Source organism: Accipiter gentilis, chromosome 8, assembly GCF_929443795.1.
Source record: "Accipiter gentilis chromosome 8, bAccGen1.1, whole genome shotgun sequence".
Lineage (NCBI taxonomy): Eukaryota > Metazoa > Chordata > Aves > Accipitriformes > Accipitridae > Astur > Astur gentilis.
The window spans coordinates 31514225-31535298 of record NC_064887.1 but is presented as its reverse complement, the minus strand read 5'-3'; the positions used below and the strand labels follow the sequence as shown (position 1 = coordinate 31535298).

Below are 21074 nucleotides of genomic sequence, written 5' to 3'. Positions count from 1 at the left end.
ACCATATTCCCTAGATTTAATTAAAAAAAGGGAGATGGGGAGAAAGTTTAGTAGCAGTAGTGACTTTTTTAAAAAAACTAAAATCCTTTTTATAACTGTTAAAATTCACTTTCATTTAGACAAAATGTAGCTGATATGTAAAGGACATTTTCCCTCAGCTTCTGCTAGCCTTCAAGCCTTGGAAAGGAGAGGTGTCTATATATTTTACTGACTGGATTCTAAAACTCATTAAAATGATCATGTTTATTAGTGGGCACAGACAGAGGTTGAAAGAAGTCATGCAGAGATTTGCCAGCGTACCTACGGAGTTAAGCAGCATTCCTGCTAGTCTAGTCCCTATATTTTTTGAATTATTATACATGACAGTATACATGGCACCCTAATCAGTGGATTCAGAAAACCTCATAATGGAAATTAAGTGCACAAATAGCAGAAATGAGAAAGTTGATCAGACTATTTCTGTTGTGTAGCCTCTCATGCAGTCTCTTGTACTGAAGTAGAGCTTATTCTGGGTACGATCACATTGCCTGTATAAAAAGCAATAGTCTGATCCAAAGATGGCTGAAAATGAAGTGAAGAAGCCCATTAATCTCAGTAAGCTTCAGTTCAGGCCAGTAATGAGTTACTGTTTATATTTAACTGTAATCAACATTATTTCTGATGCCTTTCTACGTAACAGACAACCTCTTGCTTTTAGTCTCTTAGACCCAGGAACTTGAAGACAGGAGGTAGATCTAACTTAAGTAGATAACCACATGGCAAGAATGGAGCATTTAAATAGGATTTTGTCTTTTTAAGCATAGCCATTATTGTTTTCTTACTGAAATTCAGAAACTTTTTTTGTGTATAGGCCAGCAGCTGTAGTTGCAGGAACAATTAGTTCTCCCAGCTCAGCTAATGTTAGTTATTCAGGATGTAAACTCATAAAGATCTGCTGGGGTTCTTCAGAAAGGGCTTGTCATCAAGTTATACAAAGCAAGGAGGATATGCAGCTAACTCTTTTGGACCAGAGACAAAACACAGGCAATGACCAAAGTGTCACTTGATGCTCTACTGAGTTAGAGTAGAATGGGCTTGCTTGTCTCACATGCCACTCTGGTTTGGCTTCAAACCAAGTTTCTCTCTTGCAAGTTAGACTTCATAAGAGAAGTTTAGCTTGTGACATGGCACTGGCAAATCTCATTTTAGACTGAAGTCTTGAACTAGTGACAGCAACCACTGCTGTGCTCTAACAGCAGCCGAGCGATTCAGTGACCATAGGAAAATCACTGCTGCTGATTGTAACTGGCTTTAACCACTACACTGCTAACACACAAGGGGTTTTGCCATGCTGCATCAACCTCATGAGGTCCATATGGGATGTCATTTTACACCTACTATACTCGCAGACAAGCTTGTATGTGTATTTTGTATGGTAAAGCTGAAAATCCTGCAAGGGCTGTGTAGACCAGCTGCAGCTGTGGGTATTTATGCAAACAGATATTCTCAAGTCTCAGAAAATAAGCTTGAAATCCTGCCAACATAAATTAGTTTATAACTTCTCAGATAACTCCTGCTTTTAGTTAGTCTGGAAACATTGTATGAACAGAGATTTTTAAGGGTACGAGGATCAGAGTTCAGTTCTGATCAGATGCACCAGCTGGTGAAGCACTCGGAGAGCAGGAGAAATGGAGGGAGGAGCTGCCTGACAGCTCTGAGCTGTTCAGAGAAGTCTGTCTTCTGCATGTCACAGCACCTTAGTGGGTGGGTATGGGTACAAACCGAACGTAGAGTTTGACAACTAATTCATCTTCATTCATTGGGAGCTTTACATGGCAAACCAGGGCCAGTGTTTTAGTTTTTACTTAGGAAATATCATATCCTTCCTCGCTGAGTCCTTTCCGTAGTCTCTCTGAGGGACTAACAGACTCACAGTCTGAGCATCCTTATCTCTGCAGTGGTAAAAAGAAACAACCAACCAACAAAAAAAACCACTTTCTCATACTAACAGCTTTTACAGTTACATATTTAGTAAACACAATTCATGATACCATTCTTTCTCCTCTATCCTTACCTGTTTAAATAGGTGTGTATCAATGAAAAGAACACTAGGTTCTTCTACAGCTGTGTATGCAGGAAAAAGTTTCTCTACAGAGTGGTAGACTCTTAGGTGACCACTAAATAATACAATCTGATCCTTAGTGCATCAGTGTATGTGCTTTAAAGGACACTTGCACACTGAAATAGCAAGGATCTGATAAGGATAGTTGTGTATATGCATCATAGCACACCAGTAAAGATGCTGAGTGGTATTTGTTGCATATGAGGAATCAAAAGTATGAAATTATGCATGTCAGAAAGTATGCTGTATACAAGGAGACCTGTGGCTTGTGGTCTCCAGCTTTTATAGCTGGATGGCTGTACGTCACTCTGGCTTTTTTTGTTTGAACAGACATTTCTCCTGCTTCTTATAGTGCCTGAATAAGAGAAAATCTGAGCCACAATTCTGAGTGGCAAGATGTACTTGTGGTGGGAGGGACTGCAGTATCTGACTGGTGGCAAATACAGAACCTTGTAGGACATACTAAATTTAAAGTTTTTAGTCCGACTAAAGCAATTCAATTTTCAACAAAGTAAAAGAAAACAGCTCCTAATAACAGGGACCTGATTGCTAAGACTGCTCGGCTGGTTCAAGGAAGTCAAGATCAAGGGCTGTGCACTTGGACATGCAGCTGCAGTCTGGACGATGCCGTCAGCACCAGTCTGAGCACCTCGCCCAACACTGGTCTCAAGAGTCCCTCTCCATGGAGCGTGGGTTGCGTTCTCGACGGGGTCTACCCTGCAACCAAACAGCAGCCATGATCAGAGCGGTGTTGGTCCACTTGTGCTGACTCTGGAGGTTGTATTCTTTCCATCAGGGATGCAGAGCTCCTGGTACCGGTGGTTCGTACTTTGGGCACCATTTGGCTCCCTGCATTGTGCTCTGCATAGGTCTACTTTTAAAATCCATTCAGAAAAGTATACAGATGGTCTTTTCTGGGGCAGTGAGTGCTCTTGGAAACACCTGAGTTCTTTCAGTTGAACAACAACAAAATTCCCTCAAAGCAGAGATTTTATCTGGAACATGTCAGACCTGGCCATGAGTCTAACAAAACAACGGAGGCCTGAAAACAGGGTTGTAATGGAAACTGCCAGGTAACTTGATGACAAATGATGAATTAGCCTAGCCATTTGTGTATGTAATGAGGGCATGCATATAACAACTATATTTTGTAAGGGGAAGCTTTTTTTATCACCCTTCCCTATGAAAGTGGTTTTAGTCTTACTATGAATGCCTTTGTATTCTTACTATGAATAAAAGCTCAAGTCCGTTTTTATTTAACTCATCCATTTAACCCTAGAAGATGATATGCTGGACAGAAGTCTTCCATTTCCCAGTAGAAGGAGCATCAGACTATAATGAAAAAAAAATGATGTGAAAAACATTCCAAGTTTTAAGAACATCTCCATTATGCCAGGAAGAGTTTGACTGTGCAGAATATAGTCCATTTTGGTAGTAAAACTAGCTCTCCACTACTTTGAGGTCTTGGAAAGTTATACTTGGTAACTACTGGTGAGGTGCTAACTTACAGTCTGGCAGGATTATAAAGGACACTTTGGTCTTTATAGGTTTAAATGTAAAAACTGAATCTGCAGACAAAAAAGTCACTCAAAAATGATGAACTTATAAATTGGGCGACCTTTGTTTTTCAAATGCCAGGAAAACACACTTCACATGCCTGAAGATATTTAGTGCTGTCTTGCTGAAGAAATTTAAAGCAGGATATTTAATAACGTGAGAAATATTTCAGTCAGCCAAGTCTACAAAAGAAAAACCATTGAGATCAGAACTGTGAGTTAATTCTTGTAACACTTTCATGGGGATGAGGATAGGTAGTGGGAGAAGTGCCATGTAGTTTTCATCATAGGCTTAGCCAGTATAGACAGGTTCCCGGAATTTGGACTTACATTTGTTTTTAAACAGAATAAATTTCGTTTAACAGGCTTAAAAGGAGCAAAGCATATAACTCTGGAGAACTAAACGTTTATTTACTTATTTTCTTCTTTGTTATGTGAATGGCATAAACACCCGAACTCTGTTGTTGTTTAAAGGAGTAGTTTTATTTCATGATTTATGACCAAGGAAGTCTAGATCTCTCTTACTACAGCTTTGTCAGAATACACCTATAGGTCAGCTGTCTTAATTGGAAGGCCTTTCTGTCATGAAGTGTTAATACAATGTTGTACCCTAACTAGCTCCTCCTGAGAAATTAAAAATAGAAGAGTTCATTCCAAGGCATGAGGTGCAGTAATTAAGCTTATGGGCTTTAATCTGCCAACTGCATTCCAGAGGATAGCTCCTAGTATGAGAGGAATGGGATGCTTTTTGATGTTATCTATTTTTTGAGTATCTATCATTGACTCCAAAACAAGCTTAAGTCTGTGGACCGAAGTAGCAGTGCAGCTGCACTTTGTAACAGAAGATTATGATACTTGAAGTAATTTCCTCTTCTTTTGGGAACTTATTCTGGTTGTCAGCCAGGAAATATCACTGCTTGCTTGCAAGATAAGAGATTGCAGAGCTATATTGCTAGGCTAACTCTGTTAGAACTGCACCAAATATCGAATCTAAGAATCTTCTTCAGCGTATATGACTTCCTTATAATATTAAGATAATTGAGAATATTTCTTCATAACGAAAGTTGCTGTTTGCATGTTATAGACTATAATGTGGTGGAAGTTTTGTAGATTTTCAGAGTTCGAAGAGTCTATTGTAAATAATTCAAAAGTATTAATTAGCCAACATAAAACTACTAACAAATGCTAGACTTTCTCTGATCAAATTAATTAAACAAATATATTCTTTGTCCAGTTTTGAAAAGAATATGCTTTGAATAAATATCTTTTTTTTCCAAAATGTAAAAAGTACACTTGCTTTTTGAATTCTTATATCACTAGAATCTCTCTGTGCAACTAAACTTACTTTCCAGAAAAACATTTGGATGTAACAATGGTGTCTGTGTGTGTTTCTGTGAAATTCTGCGATATTTTAAGGTTGGCTTCAACCTTAACTCTGAAAAATAATTTCATATTATATTCCCTAACTTTATTAAAAATAAGAGTAAAAATCCATACTTGTAATCCATTTTCAAAACATTTCATTTGGATTTACCAGTAGAGGGAGATAGTGTTCTTGAAGCTCAACTTAAACTTGCTCGTTACTTCCATAATACAGCCAGGTTGCCTAATTGTTTGTAAACTCTATTGAAAATCCTGACTTGGCCAATAGAATATCCTGAAATTCTTGAGAATACATTCATTGTCAATGACAAAATTTCAAGAATACCTTTGTAGTAGTACTGCAGGAGTTTTGTAAAAATTCCTATATCCAACAGGCAATTACTCAAGCTGTGAAAGCAGTGACTGTGTTGTAACATTACCTTATCTATTTTGCTACATCTATACATTTATTTCTCTATAACTGTAATTTGATGAGAGTTCATGAGTGCAATTTAATGTACATACATGGGTATTTCTTGGAGAAATCAAATGGGTGACTTGGTGATTCTCCTCATTGATAGGGGAGATCTCTACTGGATTATGTTGCATATCTCTGTTGTGGTAGCCTCTGCTTTCTCTTATAGTTGCAGTGAAACAATCTAGTACTGCTTTATGGAAACCTAACTTGGAAAAGCCTTGGTAAAGTTATTTCAAGAAGGACCTTCAGGCCACAATACTGAAATCCTGTATATAATCCTGTCTCAAAAGTTTAGATTAAAATGCAGAAGTAAAGAGATCTGTAAGTAAAACAGAAAGGACACACACAGTCGCACAGAACTGTTATTGTATAGGTGTCATTCATCATCCATAGGCTGGATGTAGGTAGCTGCTGTGTAGATCACCTCTGATTCTATTAACAATAAATTGAGGCCTAGCTGCCATTTACTATATTGATCTCATCTCCGTGGTCTGGAAAAGGTACTTAGGCTGGATGTGGACATCTATGGTCAGTGGAGATATTTGCATTTTAGGTGTGATGAAGCCCACGCTGCCTCATGCACCATATTTAATATACAACCATAAGTAAGGTTTGCATGATGACATGACTGTGGGTAAAAATAGTTCTGAATTGTGGATAATTAGCATGTATTCCCCATGTGCAGAAATTTAAAAATTCAAGTATAGGATTTATTGATCTTCACGGAGCTGATCTTGAAAAATGACCCTTATGGCATGGCTCTCCTTTTGCATTCAGTGTATGATACTACTCCCATTGTTTTCAGAAGGAAATATATTATCTTTCTCAGTAGATATTTAATATCTTGAAATAGCACTCTGATATAGATTAAAAAGAAGTATATTCCTTAGTAGCTGTTCAGACATAGAATCATAGAATCATTTAGGTTGGAAAAGACCTTCATGATCATCAAGTCCAGCCATCAACCATGCATGGTGTAGATATTTCTAAAACTGGCAATATTTGGACTGCAATTAAAAAACAGAAGTGGTTGTGAGTACAGGTTCTTTTTAGTCAAGAGAATGCCAACAAATCATCTTGCAAATAATAAGGAAAAATTTAGTCAGTGGTAGAAACTAAGCTATAAAACCTTTTGAAAGAAACTAGCAAAACTTACAAAACTCTGCAAAGGAAAAAATTTACTGAAATACAGAATATTTTCACTTTCAATGCTATCTCTACAGCAAATAACAGGTGTTTTGTATTTTGCTGGCAGTTCCCTCCCTACAAACATTCAAGGGAGAAAGAGATGCATAATCCTCTTTTAGTGCCAAAGAATCTTGAGGACAGAGAAAGGTGAATGACTATCTTAAGCAAGGTGAAATTTAGGTCTATGTTTCTCACTATTTCTGCTTCAGATTTCCTGTGTGACTTTCAGCAAGTCATTTAGTCCTTCTCTGCTTTCATTCCTCATTTGATGGGAACTATAGAGCTCAAGGTTATGGACCCTACAGATTTTTTAAGGACATATTGATTAGAAATGCTTTTGCACTTTGTGCTAAGCAGTGCTATAATGCAGCAAAGAAAGATCAATAAAGAGATCAAGACTGCTTTGTCCAGTAGGTACAGGCCCCATACTTTTGATTATTCTGTTTCTCCATCCATCATTTCATCTGCTCTTTTTTTTTCCAAGTAAGCAAGGAAGTAGCAGAGCAGGGCCCAGCTTGGTCCTGATTTTGATACATACTTGTATTAATAAAGGCAACAAGTCTGTTTCTGAGCCAGAAACAAAACTTTTGGCCCCTGGCTTTTACTTCTATGTCATGATCACAGAATGACTTGTTTTATAAAACAAATTTTTTTATAACCAAAAGCAAAGTGACTTCATCTTGCAGATGATAGGTGATTCAGTGCTATAGCAGGGTGAAATGGGTTCTTGGCTCAGGCACATGGTTTATTAAACAAACTACTCCAGTTGCTACAGCTAGCTCTTTTTCACTATTATAAGATATTTTTAAATGTGTTGAACTGTGAATCAAACTGAAATTTATATTTAAGCAAACTTCTGTGGAGCAGAGAAAGAAGATTGAAAATGGCAAAAGATTATCTCTGTGGGACTTCTAGATTGTTTACAGTGTTGTGGTGGGTTGACCCTGGCTGGACACCAGGTGTCCACCAAAGCTGCTCTATCACTCCCCTCCTTGGCTGGACAGGGGAGAGAAAATATAATGAAAGGCTTGTGGGTCAAGATAAGGACAGGGAGAGATCACTCACCAATTACCGTCACGGGCAAAACAGACTCGACTTGGGGAAAATTAATTTAATTTATTGCCAATCAAACCAGAGTAGGGTAATAAGAAATAAAACCAAATCTTAAAACACCTTCCCCCCACCCCCCCCCCTTCTTCCCAGGCACAGCTTCGCTCCTGATTTCTCTACCTCCTCCCCCCCAGCTGCACAGGGGGACTGGCAACAGGGGTTGCAGATGATTCATTACACGTTGTCTCTTCCGCTCCTTCCTCCTCAGGTGGAGGACCCCTCAGTCTTCCCCTGCTCCAGCGTGGGGTCCCTCCCACAGGAGACAGTCCTCCATGAACTTCTCCAGCGTGAGTCCTTCCCACAGGCTGCAGTCCTTCATGAACTGCTCCAGCGTGGGTCCCTTCCATGGTGTGCAGTCCTTCAGGCATAGACTGCTCCAGCGCGGGTCCCCCACGGGGTCACAAGTCCTGCCAGAAAACCTGCTCCGTGGGCTCCTCTCTCCACAGGGCCACAGGTCCTGCCAGCAGCCTGCTCCAGCACAGGCTTCCCATGGGGTCACAGCCTCCTTCAGGCGCCCACCTGCTCCGTCACGGGGACCACCCCGGGCTGCAGGTGGATATCTGCTCCACAGTTGACCTCCCTGGGCTGCAGGGGGACAGCCTGCCTCACCAGGGTCTTCCCCACGGGCTGCAGGGGAACCTCTGCTCTGGTGCCTGGAGCACGTCCTCCCCCTCCTTCTTCACTGAGCTGGGGGTTGTTTCTCTTACATGTTCTCACTCCTCTCTTCTCTGGCTACTGTTGCACAGCTTTTTTTCCCCCCTTCTTAAATCTGTTATCCCAGAGGCGCTACCACCATCACTGATGGGCTTGGCCTTGGCCAGCAGTGGGTCCATCTTGGAGCTGGCTGGCATTGGCTCTGTCGGACATGGGGGAAGTGTCTGGCACCCTCTCACAGAAGCCACCCTTGTAGCCCCTCCACTCCCAAAACTTGCTGCGCAAACCCAATACAAATGTAAAACATACAGCATCTTAAAAACGTCTCATTTTTACAACGTTTACGTTAAAAGCTATCCATCATCTAGAAGTGTTTGTAGAACACAGAGAATTGCTAGCATTCACCTGTCTGCTCTGATTTTGCTGTAAAGCATTAATTGTCAAAGCCATGAAAAACTCCAGCATCACTGGGCTCATGATGCAGACTGAGTTTAAAAAGGAAACAGTAACCATAAAATACAGGATGGTCAGAATTCAGCCAGACATTATAGGTATGAACAGTTCAAAATACAATTCTGTTTCCAGCATATCTCTTTACACTGATACCTGAAGGGTAGGAATAGGGAATACAGCCCATAGCTTAATTTCAGATTCAAAGAAACCTTTTGGTAAAGTGGAGATCAGAAACTTGCAGTTCTTCAGAATCTGGATTATCTAATAAAAGCATCAATTTCTACAGACAGGTGGTCATGCTAGAATCCCAGGCACGGTTTGTTTTCTCAGCAAAAGCAGGTGGTTTCTAGTCATGTGGATTTTGGATAAAACTTAAAATATATGACCCCTCTGAAGATTCAGAAGCCAGAAGTCAAACAAAAGTTACATACATGCCATTTTTATATTAAATCATAGGTTTTGTATTGTTGGCAAAGCTAATGTGTCTCACAGGAAGATGTGAATCTACTGTGACTAAAACACTAAGAGGCATCGAGATTATTGGGTATAAAGGCTATCTTGTTCTGTCTGCAGAAGAGTTTTTAACTGTATCAAGCAAAGTGCCTTAGTCACAGAGAGGAAAGACAAGACGAGTACTAAAAGCATACTGTCTAAATGTGAGCCCAGCTGCACAGTTGAAAAATACAAGTCGCTGGCTGGAAAAAGGTCAGTGTTTACTTGATCACTTCAGAGTTTGAACTCTCATCATATAATGGCATTCACGTGAGAAAATCTCCCCCTAAAAGTAGTGCTGGTCTTTTCATGGTCTTTGCAGATGAATGTGAAGATTTTGCTACATATAACCAAAGATTAACCTATCAGTCCTTTCTCTTTTCCGCTCCTTGTTTATCTTTCCTTGCAGATCTGTTAGCAGCAGCTCTAGTGAGCTGCTTTACCTGGTTTCAGGCTTCTCAGCATACCTGCTAATTCCTGTTGCAGCATTCCTCTCTTAGGATGGCATTTTAACCCCATCCTTCCCCAAAGCAGCATAAGTTCTGCCTGTATACTTCAAAGCACAGAATTTGAGACCCAAAACATTATTTCCAGTTTTAGAATAGTGAATGGTTTTGATAAAAACAAAATTGTACCTCTCATATGAAGGACTGGAGTGTCTATATACATAAAATACAAAGAGAGGACTGAAGACTGACTAAGAAAACACTCCTGTCTGTGAACTGGAGAGATCTTACTATACAAAACATATACTTCTTACAGAGAGAGACAAAGCCAGATACCCAAAACAAATAGCAATGATTCCCTCCTTTTCCCCAACAATTAATTAAGTTCAAACAAAGAAAGGAAAAAAAGGAGGGATGGGACTTTGAGGAGGAGTGGGAGTAAAATCTTTAAATGTATATGGAGTTCCAGAGGAAAAAAATATTGTAAAATGTCTGTGACAAAAGAGTCCAGAGTATCTGGTATACGTGCAGAACTTGCTGACCAGAAAAGAGGTGTCGTGAGAAAGAGCTCTGGTAGATGCAGCCTGCTGAGAGTGGTCCATGGGATCCCAGGAGGAGAATCTGTTTTGGTATCAGCAGTTTGCTCTGTAATTACAGAGTAACATCAGCTTTAAAAACAATCATTTTGATATTCTCCTTCAGATGGAAACTTCAGGTTTTGAAGTGGATGCTCATTTACTATGAACAAGAATGAAACTGGCAACTCTTTCTTCATTAGCAGCCATTGGATAGTAGCAATTTTTAGCTGCAAATTACAAAATGGAGCAGATTCAGACACAAAAGCCCAAAGGGCGAAAAGTACTTTTTTTCCTTCCCAATCTTCTAAACTAGTATATTTCCCCTACAGCATACAAATGTTATGCTTTTTATATTTGAGACAAGCTAGGAAGAGAGAAGGAGTTAAATGACTTAACTCTTTACTCCACCTCTTCTAATAATTTACAACTATCCAGGATAAATAGTCATAGAATCATAGAATAGTTTGGGTTGGAAGGAGCCTTTAAAGATCACCTAGTCCAGATGGGTAACGCTTTGCTCACACTCAGAGTGGCAGTATATGAGTATGGTGGGAAGGACAAGTCCACATCCGTTGAATTCTCCTGTGCTACCAAATTGCATAAACAAATGTGAAATTCCAGCCCCAGAATAGGCATGAAAAGAATATCAAGGTTAAGTTAGAAATGCTCAAAATTAGGAAGTAAGTGTCCAAGACAACTATAATTACTGTGCATGCAAAAGAGACACTGAGACTCTATTGGAAATTGTGAGGGTGGTAGCCTGCAGTGGCAAAGCCAGGTCTGCGGGGACGTGGGGGACCTCTGCCCCACGGGTGTACCCTGACCTGGCTGCCATCCTTCCCCCTGTCCCCGGCCCCCCATCCTGATAATCTCCAGGTGTTTGTGCTACAGTGTGCTTTGACAGTGGCATGGGCCTGACCTCGGAGTGTTTGTGCTTAGTTATTATTCTGGCATGCTGTCAAAACCTTACTGTGGAGCATGTCAGAAGGAACATAGTGATTTTTTTTTTTTTCAATAGATGATTTTTTGGCAAACTATGAAAATAATTTCATTGGAGAAGGAAAAAAAAAAAAATCCTTCCTCTTGCTTCAGGGCTTTCTTCCTGCAAATTTCAAAGGCCTGCTGTGAATAATAGTGTTCGAGCTTCCAAGCTTCAAGGATATTTTATAGTGGAAAGTGTTAGGCAACCAAAATAAATATCAGTTTCCACTGTTACCAAATAAAGGGTTTTCTTTATCTTGTACCTTAAAACCCATGTTAAATGACATTTTTCTAGAGATGCAGCTGTTTGTGTCTGGGAGGGTTATTTTTTTCATAGAAGACACTAGGTTTGTTCTAGCTTGTTTACATTTAAATGAGAAATAATTTAAGACAGAAAGAACATGATGGCTTGCTTTGTGAGGAAAAATGTAACAGGAATTCATCTTCATAAAGGACTGAAGGAAATCCTTACATCCAAGTGCTGCCAGTCTCTAGAGTGTTCAAAATACATATTCCTATTTTATGGCTTGAATGCCTCTCTACTTACAAGATTTGTGAATATTTTTGACAAACCTGGTCTGAGTTTTCTGCTAGCAGAGTTACAGATGAGGCAAGTTTTCCATGGTTTGGTGTTTTATTGCGAATGCTTTGCACAGCTCTGGTTATGTGCTTCCTTCTCATGACATCAGTGCTGAAGGGGAGAAAGAATGTAAACATCTGTTTTTTATAACTCAATTCCAGGCTTATAACTTGATTAGGATAAGCAATGTTTCTACATGATTAATTTTCCAGTCACAATATGATGGTTCTGAGTGTGCAGTTTTAGCACCAATTTTAAGATTAGTAAAATAAGGAGGGAAACTAATGAGGTAAATTCTGCTTTGTGGTCTACCTTCCCGAGCTGCACCAAATGCCGCGCGCCTCATCCACCTCACTCGTCCCGCTGATAACAAAGGATGCGATTTCCCTCCCACTTGGTGTTTAAAATGATGTCCCGTTGCTCCCCGCAGCACCTGGTGCAGCCGGTGGGAAGGGAGGCTTGTGGTAGCAGCACTGAGGTGAGCGGGGGCAATGGGGATTCGGCTCCTGGCTCTCCCCCAAGAGCTTTCGTGTGGCGTTGGGTCAGCCCCGGGGTGTTCAAAAGGTGCCTGCTGAGAGGTGGCTGCATCCTTAAACAACTAAGGAGCTCTGAAATACATATATACCTCTCTCTCCTTTAATCTCTTCCACCGCCTGAGCAGGACTCAACCACCACTCTGGCCCCTTTCTTTTCTTCCTTGCCCAGCCTTTCTCTTGCACCAGACTGTCAGTGCCTGGAGCCATGGTCGGGATCACATCTTGGGCTCTTTACGACGCACTTTAATAGTCACTGTAAGAAAACATACATAGAAGCTGAGGAGAACCGAGGCTGGAAGGGGCCTCGGGAGGTCCAGCCTCTGGGTTTCGGGTAGCACTCGTGGAAGCGCAACCGAAGCGAGGGGAGGACGGGGGCAGCAGTGCACGGAGGAGCGATTTCAGTCTCGTATCAGGCGTTTATAATAATAAAAGAATAAATACGCTCCTGTGCCTTCCCAGGGATGAGCTCGGGTCAGCACCGCCGTTCTCTCCGCCCCGGCAGGTGGGGGCGCAGACCCCGCTCCGTGACGGGCAAGTCTCTACCGCACCCGCCGGCGCCCCGTTCCCGCCAGGGCTCTCCCGCGGGGCTCGGCGGCCGCCGGGGCCGAGGCCGGGGCCGGGGCCGGGGCCGGGGCCGGGGCCGGGGAGGCAGCAGGCGGGCAGGTGTGAGGGGCGGCCCCGGCGCCGGCGCCTGCCCCCGCCCCCGAACGGCCGCGGCGGGAAGGGGCCCTGAGGTGAGGGCAGGGGCCGCGGCGGGCCACGGGGGGCGGGGCCGGGGCGGGCGCCGCCTCAGTCCGCAGCCGGGGCTCCTGAGGCAACTCCAGCCCCAGCCGCGCCGGCAGCAGCTCCCGCACCCCGCGGCATGGCCGGGGCTCAGCCTTCTCCCTCGGGGCGGCGCTGCCCCAGCCGTGCCCGATAAGAAAGGCGGAGCGGGGCCGCGGTCGCGCGCAGACAAAAGCTGCGGCGCTTCCTGCCCTCCGCGCGCAGGGGAGCGGGCGGGCGCCGGGCTCCTGCGGGCGTCGCGTCGCGTCGCGAGCGCCTTTCTCGGCCGCCGCGGGAGCTGCGCGGGCTGCCGGGGACAATGGCTTTCCGCGGGGGCAGCGGAGCGTGGGGAGCGGGTCTGGGCGCGGTGCTGCTGCTCGCGGTGCTGCTGCTCGCTCTGTGCCCCCGCGCTGCGCCCGAGCCCGGCGGCGAGGCGGTGCCGGAGGGAGCCTCCACCCTGGCCTTCGTGTTTGATGTGACCGGCTCCATGTACGACGACCTGGTGCAGGTCGTCGAGGGGGCGTCCAAGATCCTGGAAACGTCCCTGAAGAGACCCAAGAGGCCGCTTTACAACTTCGCCCTGGTGCCTTTCCACGACCCAGGTAGGGGTTTCTCCCCTGAGGGCGCGGGCGGGGCCCGGGCAGGGTCAGGGGCGCGGGGTCTCCCCCCCGGCCGCCGCAGCGGGGAGCGCGGCGCGCCCCGAGGTGGGCTCGGGGGCGCGGAGGGAAGGCAGGGAGCCCGGGAAGGGGAGCGGAGGGGGTCCTGCTCGGGGCTGGCTTTTGTGGAAGGCTGGGCTTCCTGCGCTCCCAGGGGTCTGGAGCGTACGTGTTTCTGTCGCATCTCGGCCGTGCCTGCCACACGAGTGTCTCCGCTGCGGTGGCTTGCCAGGAGCCAGCAAAGTTCTCCGGACCCCCTCCCTGACTCCGTGCGGACGGGTACCAGCAGACCTTCCAAAAGCCTTCAGGGTAAAGCGAAGCGGACGCGAAGTGCGTTCGTTAGGGCATCAAGTACTCCTCTTAACCATTCTAACTCGAGCTGAAGCGGCTTCAGCGACCTTCTGTCCTAGTAGAGAGCAGGCATACTAGTAACAAAGCTATCAAGTTTTTTTTTTCGGTGCCCTTCTATGCGAATACGCTTACGAACGTACATAATACCGTTGCACTTTTCCTCCAGTCTTGTCCCATGTTTACATTGAGAAACTTGCACTGAAATGATCCAGGAGCTTTACATGATGTGCTTTTTGGTTTGGGTTCTTCTTTCTTTCTCTCATTTTACCCTTCTTTTCCCTTCTTTCTTTCTGCTATACATCGTGTGTTCCTCTCTCTCAGCATCTGTTTTCTATTCCTGTCCTGTCCCTTTTCTCTGGCTTTCTTACTCTTTCCTTGTCAAATATCTTCTGGTGACTTGAAGAGGAAATAGGAACAGGGTGCCCCAGGCTGGTAATGTGTGCTGTACTATGCAGTAAAAACTCTTTAAAGAATCAAAGAGTGGGAAAAAGCCCTGGAAAGTGACCTCTCTGATTCTAGTTCCCATGGAATGTCTCAGAATATGATATTTCAGAAGTCAGTTCTTAAGAGTTCAATTTTTGCAGGGTTGTCATCACATGAAAAGACACCCCTTCTATTTCCTGTCAGTCATAGATACTTATGCTTACAAGATACATGTTTGCTACTGTTATAAATACCTTAAACCAAATGCTTGGAAAACTAGAGAAAAATTTGTCTGTGCAAATTTTGCTGTTTTGTTATCTATAAGCTTGTATAGGTTCTCAATTTTTTTTTTTCCTTATAGGGAGTCCATCATGGTGGTATCAGAGTGTCCTATCTGTTTATGTACCTTACTGTTTTCACCTTTGGTGTCACTTTCTTCCCCCCCCCCCCCCCTTTACCTTTTTGTTATTATATGGAACTTAAAAAGCATCATGCCACAGAAGTAAGCAAGAAGGAAAATATTTTGGTCAAGTGTAGAGCCTAGAACTCTTACATCCTTTTGGAGAATCAAGCTGGTAGTTCTCCTTGGAGCTCTTTCTCCTTGGATGGGGCAGAAAATGAACGTGATGGGCTGGGAATGTCTTGGGTTTATTTCCTCTCCATAACCACATTTTATACATCTTCCCTTTCTGCTCACCAAAGTGATTCACTATAAGAATTGGTAGTTCCCTTTTTTTTAGAGGGCTTGGGTATCTGTACGAACCATGGGAGCAAGAAGATGATCTTGCGTGGTGCACTTCTAGTTTGCAGGTTTGTGTGGATGGTCCTCTGTTCCTGTGTGTCCTTGGTAGAAAGAAGTTCCAGGTTTTGTATCACAAGTAGTTCCAACACTTAGCTTTCATCACAGGCTGCTTTCAAATTCTTTGTTTCAGTAGTTGATTTCTTCTTTCTCATCCCACATGTTTTTTCTTCCTCATTCAGTTTTTCTTCTGCACGTTTTTACCTTTTCATTCCTTTTCTCCCCTCTCCCTGACCCTCTTGCTTCCATTGGCTCTCCAGGATCTTTGCTTCTGTTAGACTGATTCTTTTAATCATGCTTTACTGTACCACCACCTTCTTGCTCTGTACATACCTCACCAGCAACAAATCTGCTGCCACCTTCCTCCGATTCACATTTTTCCTCCCTCACGGACTTTTTGCTTCCTTGCCTCTTCCCCCCTTCCCTCTCTTTCCACAGGAGATCCCTTTCCTTGGCAAATATTAGATTTCATTCAGTAGAGTAACTGAAACTTAAACCTGCAGAGAGTGACCTATACAACAAAGAACTGCAGGCAAACGTGTATTGGTGTATCCTGTTATGTGTCTCTCTATGGAAGTCCAACTTCCCTTCACAGCCAGAGGGGGCCTTACTTTTTAGCGTGATGGGTGATTTGTGAGGTCATAAAGCTGTTTGAAAGTGAAGAATGTATAATTTTAAACATAATTTTGTCTTAGTTTCTGAAAACTATTTCTGTGTGTCCTTCTTTGAGTTAGAAGGACCCTTCACAGTCCAGTGTCTTGAATCTTGTGGATGTAGCAGTTCAGACTGCTGGTAATCTGGTATTTTACATCTGATGATGACCAAGCCTAGGCACTTGAAAAGAAATGCAAAAAATACTGTTGTGACCAGTTCAACATCTTTTTTGAATCTATAGAGAAGTAACTTTTTTCTCAAAAACCTCAAATAATAAAAAAAATATTGCTTGGCTTGTGTTTCAGAGTGTCCAATTTGTTTACCTAGTGTTGTTCTGTCTGAAGACTGCTCAACTAAATTGATGAGATTCCCCCCCCCCCCCCCCCCCCCCCAAGTTTTCTGGTTATTTGCTCAACTGATAATTTTTCTTCAAAAAAGAACTTTCTATGTAGCTGCCCCACAGACAGACTTTCATGATGTTTCTGTGGGGTACTGTGGTCCATGAGGCAAACGGGACTCTACAAGGAGTCCAACAGTTGGACCTTGAATTCAAGGAGCTTCTTTTTGTATAAAGCTGTCCTAATCCAGACACACTCTTTATTGATAGGTAATTACAATTTAAAGTTGGTATGGATTTGGCTTTTAACTCCATTGTTTTCTTAATTTATGTTGCACAGTGTATGCTGAACAGTGCCCCAGTCATTCAGTTTGAAGCACTGCTTGATTTGTACTGGTTAGTGAAACAGCTCAAGTGCTTTCTAAATACCATAAAGAAAGAGCTGTTGACAAGGAGAGTGTATTCAACAAAACCGTATAAGAACCTGTCTTGGAAGGGTACTTGACGTCACACAAGGTACAGCTGAATTATTTATAATTTTAGTTATTTAAAAATCCTCTCATATTCTACTGGACTACGTTGTTACCAAAGTGCTGCGTGTTAATACTGCATTGTGATATACCAACACATTGTGGCCTTTGGTAGATTTAAATGTAGTGTTATGACTATTGCAATGGTATTTTGCTCAGACTATGATGTTTTGGTAAAACAGTAATAATTAAAATGTGTATATTTTTTAGTAACAAACCTGAGGTTTTTAGCATAGAGTTATGGCCTACAGAAAAAATTTGTAATGGGTTTCGCATTCTGATACTGCTGTACCATCTGGTGGTATGCTGAGATCTCCATTTTGAAAAAGCCTTTTGTTTTGGATTCTACTTCGTGTGTAAGCATGTCCAATGCTTTAACAGATTACAGGAATTTTTCTATTGTGGTTTTTCAATGCCTAAAGATGATCACAGAAGTTTTGTAGATAGTGAAAAGGCTGTTGACAAAGAAATCTCTTGCCAGACTTGTGTTCAATGGAAAAACTGGAGGGGGAAAAAAATGAGTCCCAAATTAAGAAGAGTTGGCACAGGAAAATTTTGAATTGGAGCTAAAGCTTAAGATCAGCAAATGCTTTTGTTGTGTGTTGTGGGTCCTGATCTCCTAACTCCCATTGTATCCTGTGGAAACGGGATTGGACTCAAAATGTCTTTATTTAACATCTGTGGCCAGCTTTTTTATTTTTCCTTTATGCCATTAAGGAATTTTGGAATGGAAAATAAGCTTAAGAGAACGAATTAATCCCTAGTATTTTTCTGTAAAGCTAATGGAATTATACCAGTAATAACTTTGACTCCGTGTGATTTAATCCAGCATTCCTTTAGTGTGAATGATTATTTTATAGACCAAACTCCAATAATATTAATTACAAGAAAAATGAAGGGAACGTATAACCTCTGGACTCCCTAGTGCACAGGATGATGTTTGCCTGTTAATACTCTGCATGTCTACAAATCTCTGATATGAGCATCTTCTAACCCTTTTTCTTACAAATCAGATCAGCAACATATTGCCTATGTGAGAAAAGGGAAGACGTTAATACTACTTTGTTCAGATGGGAAAATGGTATTGAACTTCAGTCATCTACCTAGGGTCACATAGTAAATGGAGAACTAGAAATACAGTATTTTATTTTTTTTCCTTGATCCCGCTCCTCTTTTTTTGGGAGTAAAGCTCTAATTATATCATGGAGTAAAGGCACATAATTACATTTAACTTAATAACCTGGGGTCTCCTTTATTTAATAGACTTGCCGTGCTATATCCATAACAATGATTAGGCTGCTGAGCCACATACTAGCTTGGAACAAGTTCAGGTGGTCATATGAAAGGTCTGAGAACTTCGGTTTTTGCAGGTTTGATAGGTTTTTTAAGAAATTGTAATGAAGAAGAAATAATGTTTTTTTCCAGAGGATGAGCATAAAAAATTTAAATTAGGCTATTAATGGAATTAAAAATTTTCAAGCTTCCTGATATGAAAAGTATTGTGGTTATACAAGTGGATAGTAAAGGGAGATGGAAAGCCGTGTGCTGACATGGAGAAGTATAAGCTTTCCTTTACATGTTAACTTCTGCCTTGAAAAAGACGCTTGTGAGTGATGAAGAATAAATAGTCCTTCAAGTGTAGCAATAAAACTTCCACCCCTGCTCAGCTGAAATTCTTCCTGGTTTTAATTCAACTGCAGAGGCTGCATAGCCAGCCTTCCCAATATAAGCCACCAGTTTGTCATTTCTGTATCTACAGGTAAACAGTATCGCTGCCTCTTTGCTGCCCAGCAGGTTTCTTACATCAGACTCTTCTGACAGCTTTTCTCCAACATGTTGCCCTGCACTTCCCCTTTTGCATTCTTCTTTCACTTGAGGCCTTTGGCCACAGGCTTTACTCTCAGATTTATGGGTGTCTATTAAACTTTTCAGGCAAAGGCTGAATGTATATAAATCAGTTGTCTGAAACCTTTTCCCATTCGGGAGAAGCTGAATGGTCTGGTATAGCCTGAAGGTCACTGTCTTCAGGATTCCCTCAGCTTCCTTTGGGTGGGGGAAGAAATCCTTCAAGACTTGGTATTAGTTTTACTAAAGAACAGGAACATGGCTGTGGAGAAACTGTATGGCAGTTGTTTTCAAAGCAGGGAGGACAAGTTTAAAGGAAGTACGGTATTTTGTATTGGTACATTGAGTTTGCTAGCACCACAGAAGTGTCATTCGTACAAGGGATGGGTGCAGCATGAGAAAAGTCTAGGAGTCCTGCGGTGTGCCGTTCCCTTGCAGTTCTCATTCTGGGTCATGTAGACCTGTTGGTGTCATTGTGTTTGTGGGTAAGTAATAGCACTTATTTGAAGTTGGTTTGTTATAAGCCATGCAGTGGTGGGGTATAAACTTCCTTAGTGGGTGACATTTAGGACTGTGTGGGTGTAATACAGTGGTTTTTAATTGAGTTTTGAGTACACTGTGATGGAACTAGAGGGGTTAGAGGAGGGGAGGGATATTGCCGGTGTTTTACGGTGTATCTTTTACTTGAGAGAAAGATTCAGTGGGTTGCTGCTGTGTGTGTGTGTCCTGGGCAGATGTCTCATCAGTTTGTTGTATTCTGCAAACCACACAGTGAGATGGAAATGGGAATCTCTGCCCATCAGGAACTGAGGACTTGGTGGATTCTGGGAAGGTCTGCCTGTCTTTGGGCAGTAGCTCTTCCTGTCCACATTCAGTGGGTCTCCTCACCTTCCTCAGTATGCAGAACTGTTTGAAAACTGTCTAATATTTGAAATAGACAAAGTATTAGGTTGGCAAGGAGGAATAAACCGCTTGCCAATGAAGTTCCTGTGGGGAAATGTTTTGTAAACACTGGGAACTTACAAAAATCCCATAGTTTTTATAGGAAGGAAAGAAAAGAGTTGCCCCAGTTCTGGTTGGTAAAAGAGTAAGGCCAGAGGCAAAGAAAATTATAATCTCCACTTAATTCAAATGGTTTTCTTATTTTGAGCGTTGAGTGGGTTTCATATTATTCCTGAAATCCAAAGTGGGGCAAAAAAACCGGGCTAATTTAACAAGTCGATTCTCCCGGTTCTGGTGCACTAGCTCTACCAATGCGTCACAGAATATCAGGTTAAAGTTGTCACAGCTGATCTTTGAGTAGTGTTCTTTGGTGGCCTCAGAAATTTCTGAAAATCCTACCTGAAAAAACTCAAGGTTGTGTAAGGTTTTTTGGGGTATGATTTATTTTGGACTTCCTTAGATATATAATGACAGCAATAATGAGTGCATATCCAAGTTTTGAGTCTGTCTTTCATGTTTTAGGAGACACAATGTAAATTTACAACTGTTCAGTGCTGTCTTGGTATGCCTGAAGGCAAACGATAACCAGAACTGGGCATAATAACTGTTAGATCTGCCCTTTATGATATAACTGTTGAAGTGTTACTATTACTTATTATTTCACAGTTGACAATTTCAGCAGGAAATACTCTGTTTCCTTAAGGATTAAATACTGCCTCTTTATTGTTGTTACTACTACTACTACTGAATTTTATTGTTACTGTTATCAGTTGAATGACAATCACAAATACTGTATAATAGCGACCAACTCTGAGTTGATAAGGATAAGGTCTAAAGCACCTACAGATATTTTCCATCTCTGAGACTTCTGTGATAACTATACTGACTGTATGTAAAATAAGTGCTTTGAAACTTTATTGTCATCCTTAACAGAGATGTTGTGATATCTATAAAATCAATTTTATGTGATTACATGGCTGTTTTCTTGATCTTCCGGAAGGATTTGTCTGGGGTCCCTCTAAAAGTAACTGTTTATATAGATTACAGAAGACGCTATTGCTAGTGCCAGAAGCTCCAAGATCTGTGAGACAGCCAAAATGTTGCGACATCATCCAAAAGCCTACTAGACCATCACTTAAAACTTATTTTTCTGCTGTCGTAACTCTGCCTGTCCAGCCCTGAAGGTATGCACAATGGTAATTTTCCCCCCAATTCTTGTACCTTTTTTTGCAAGGGAAAGAATTTTTATCCCTGTTCTTA

The 21074-nt window shown here is 42.2% G+C and overlaps 1 protein-coding gene across 1 annotated transcript in view; it reads left to right on the top strand.

Annotated features, from left to right (window-relative positions):
- Positions 1 to 13596: 13596 nt before the first annotated feature.
- HMCN1 (hemicentin 1) overlaps positions 13597 to 21074 on the top strand; it is a 203760-nt gene continuing 196282 nt past the window's right edge. Inside the window, exon 1 of the mRNA XM_049809134.1 lies at positions 13597 to 13879. Within this exon, the coding sequence (XP_049665091.1) occupies positions 13597 to 13879 (283 nt within the window). The remainder of the gene's footprint in view (positions 13880 to 21074) is intronic.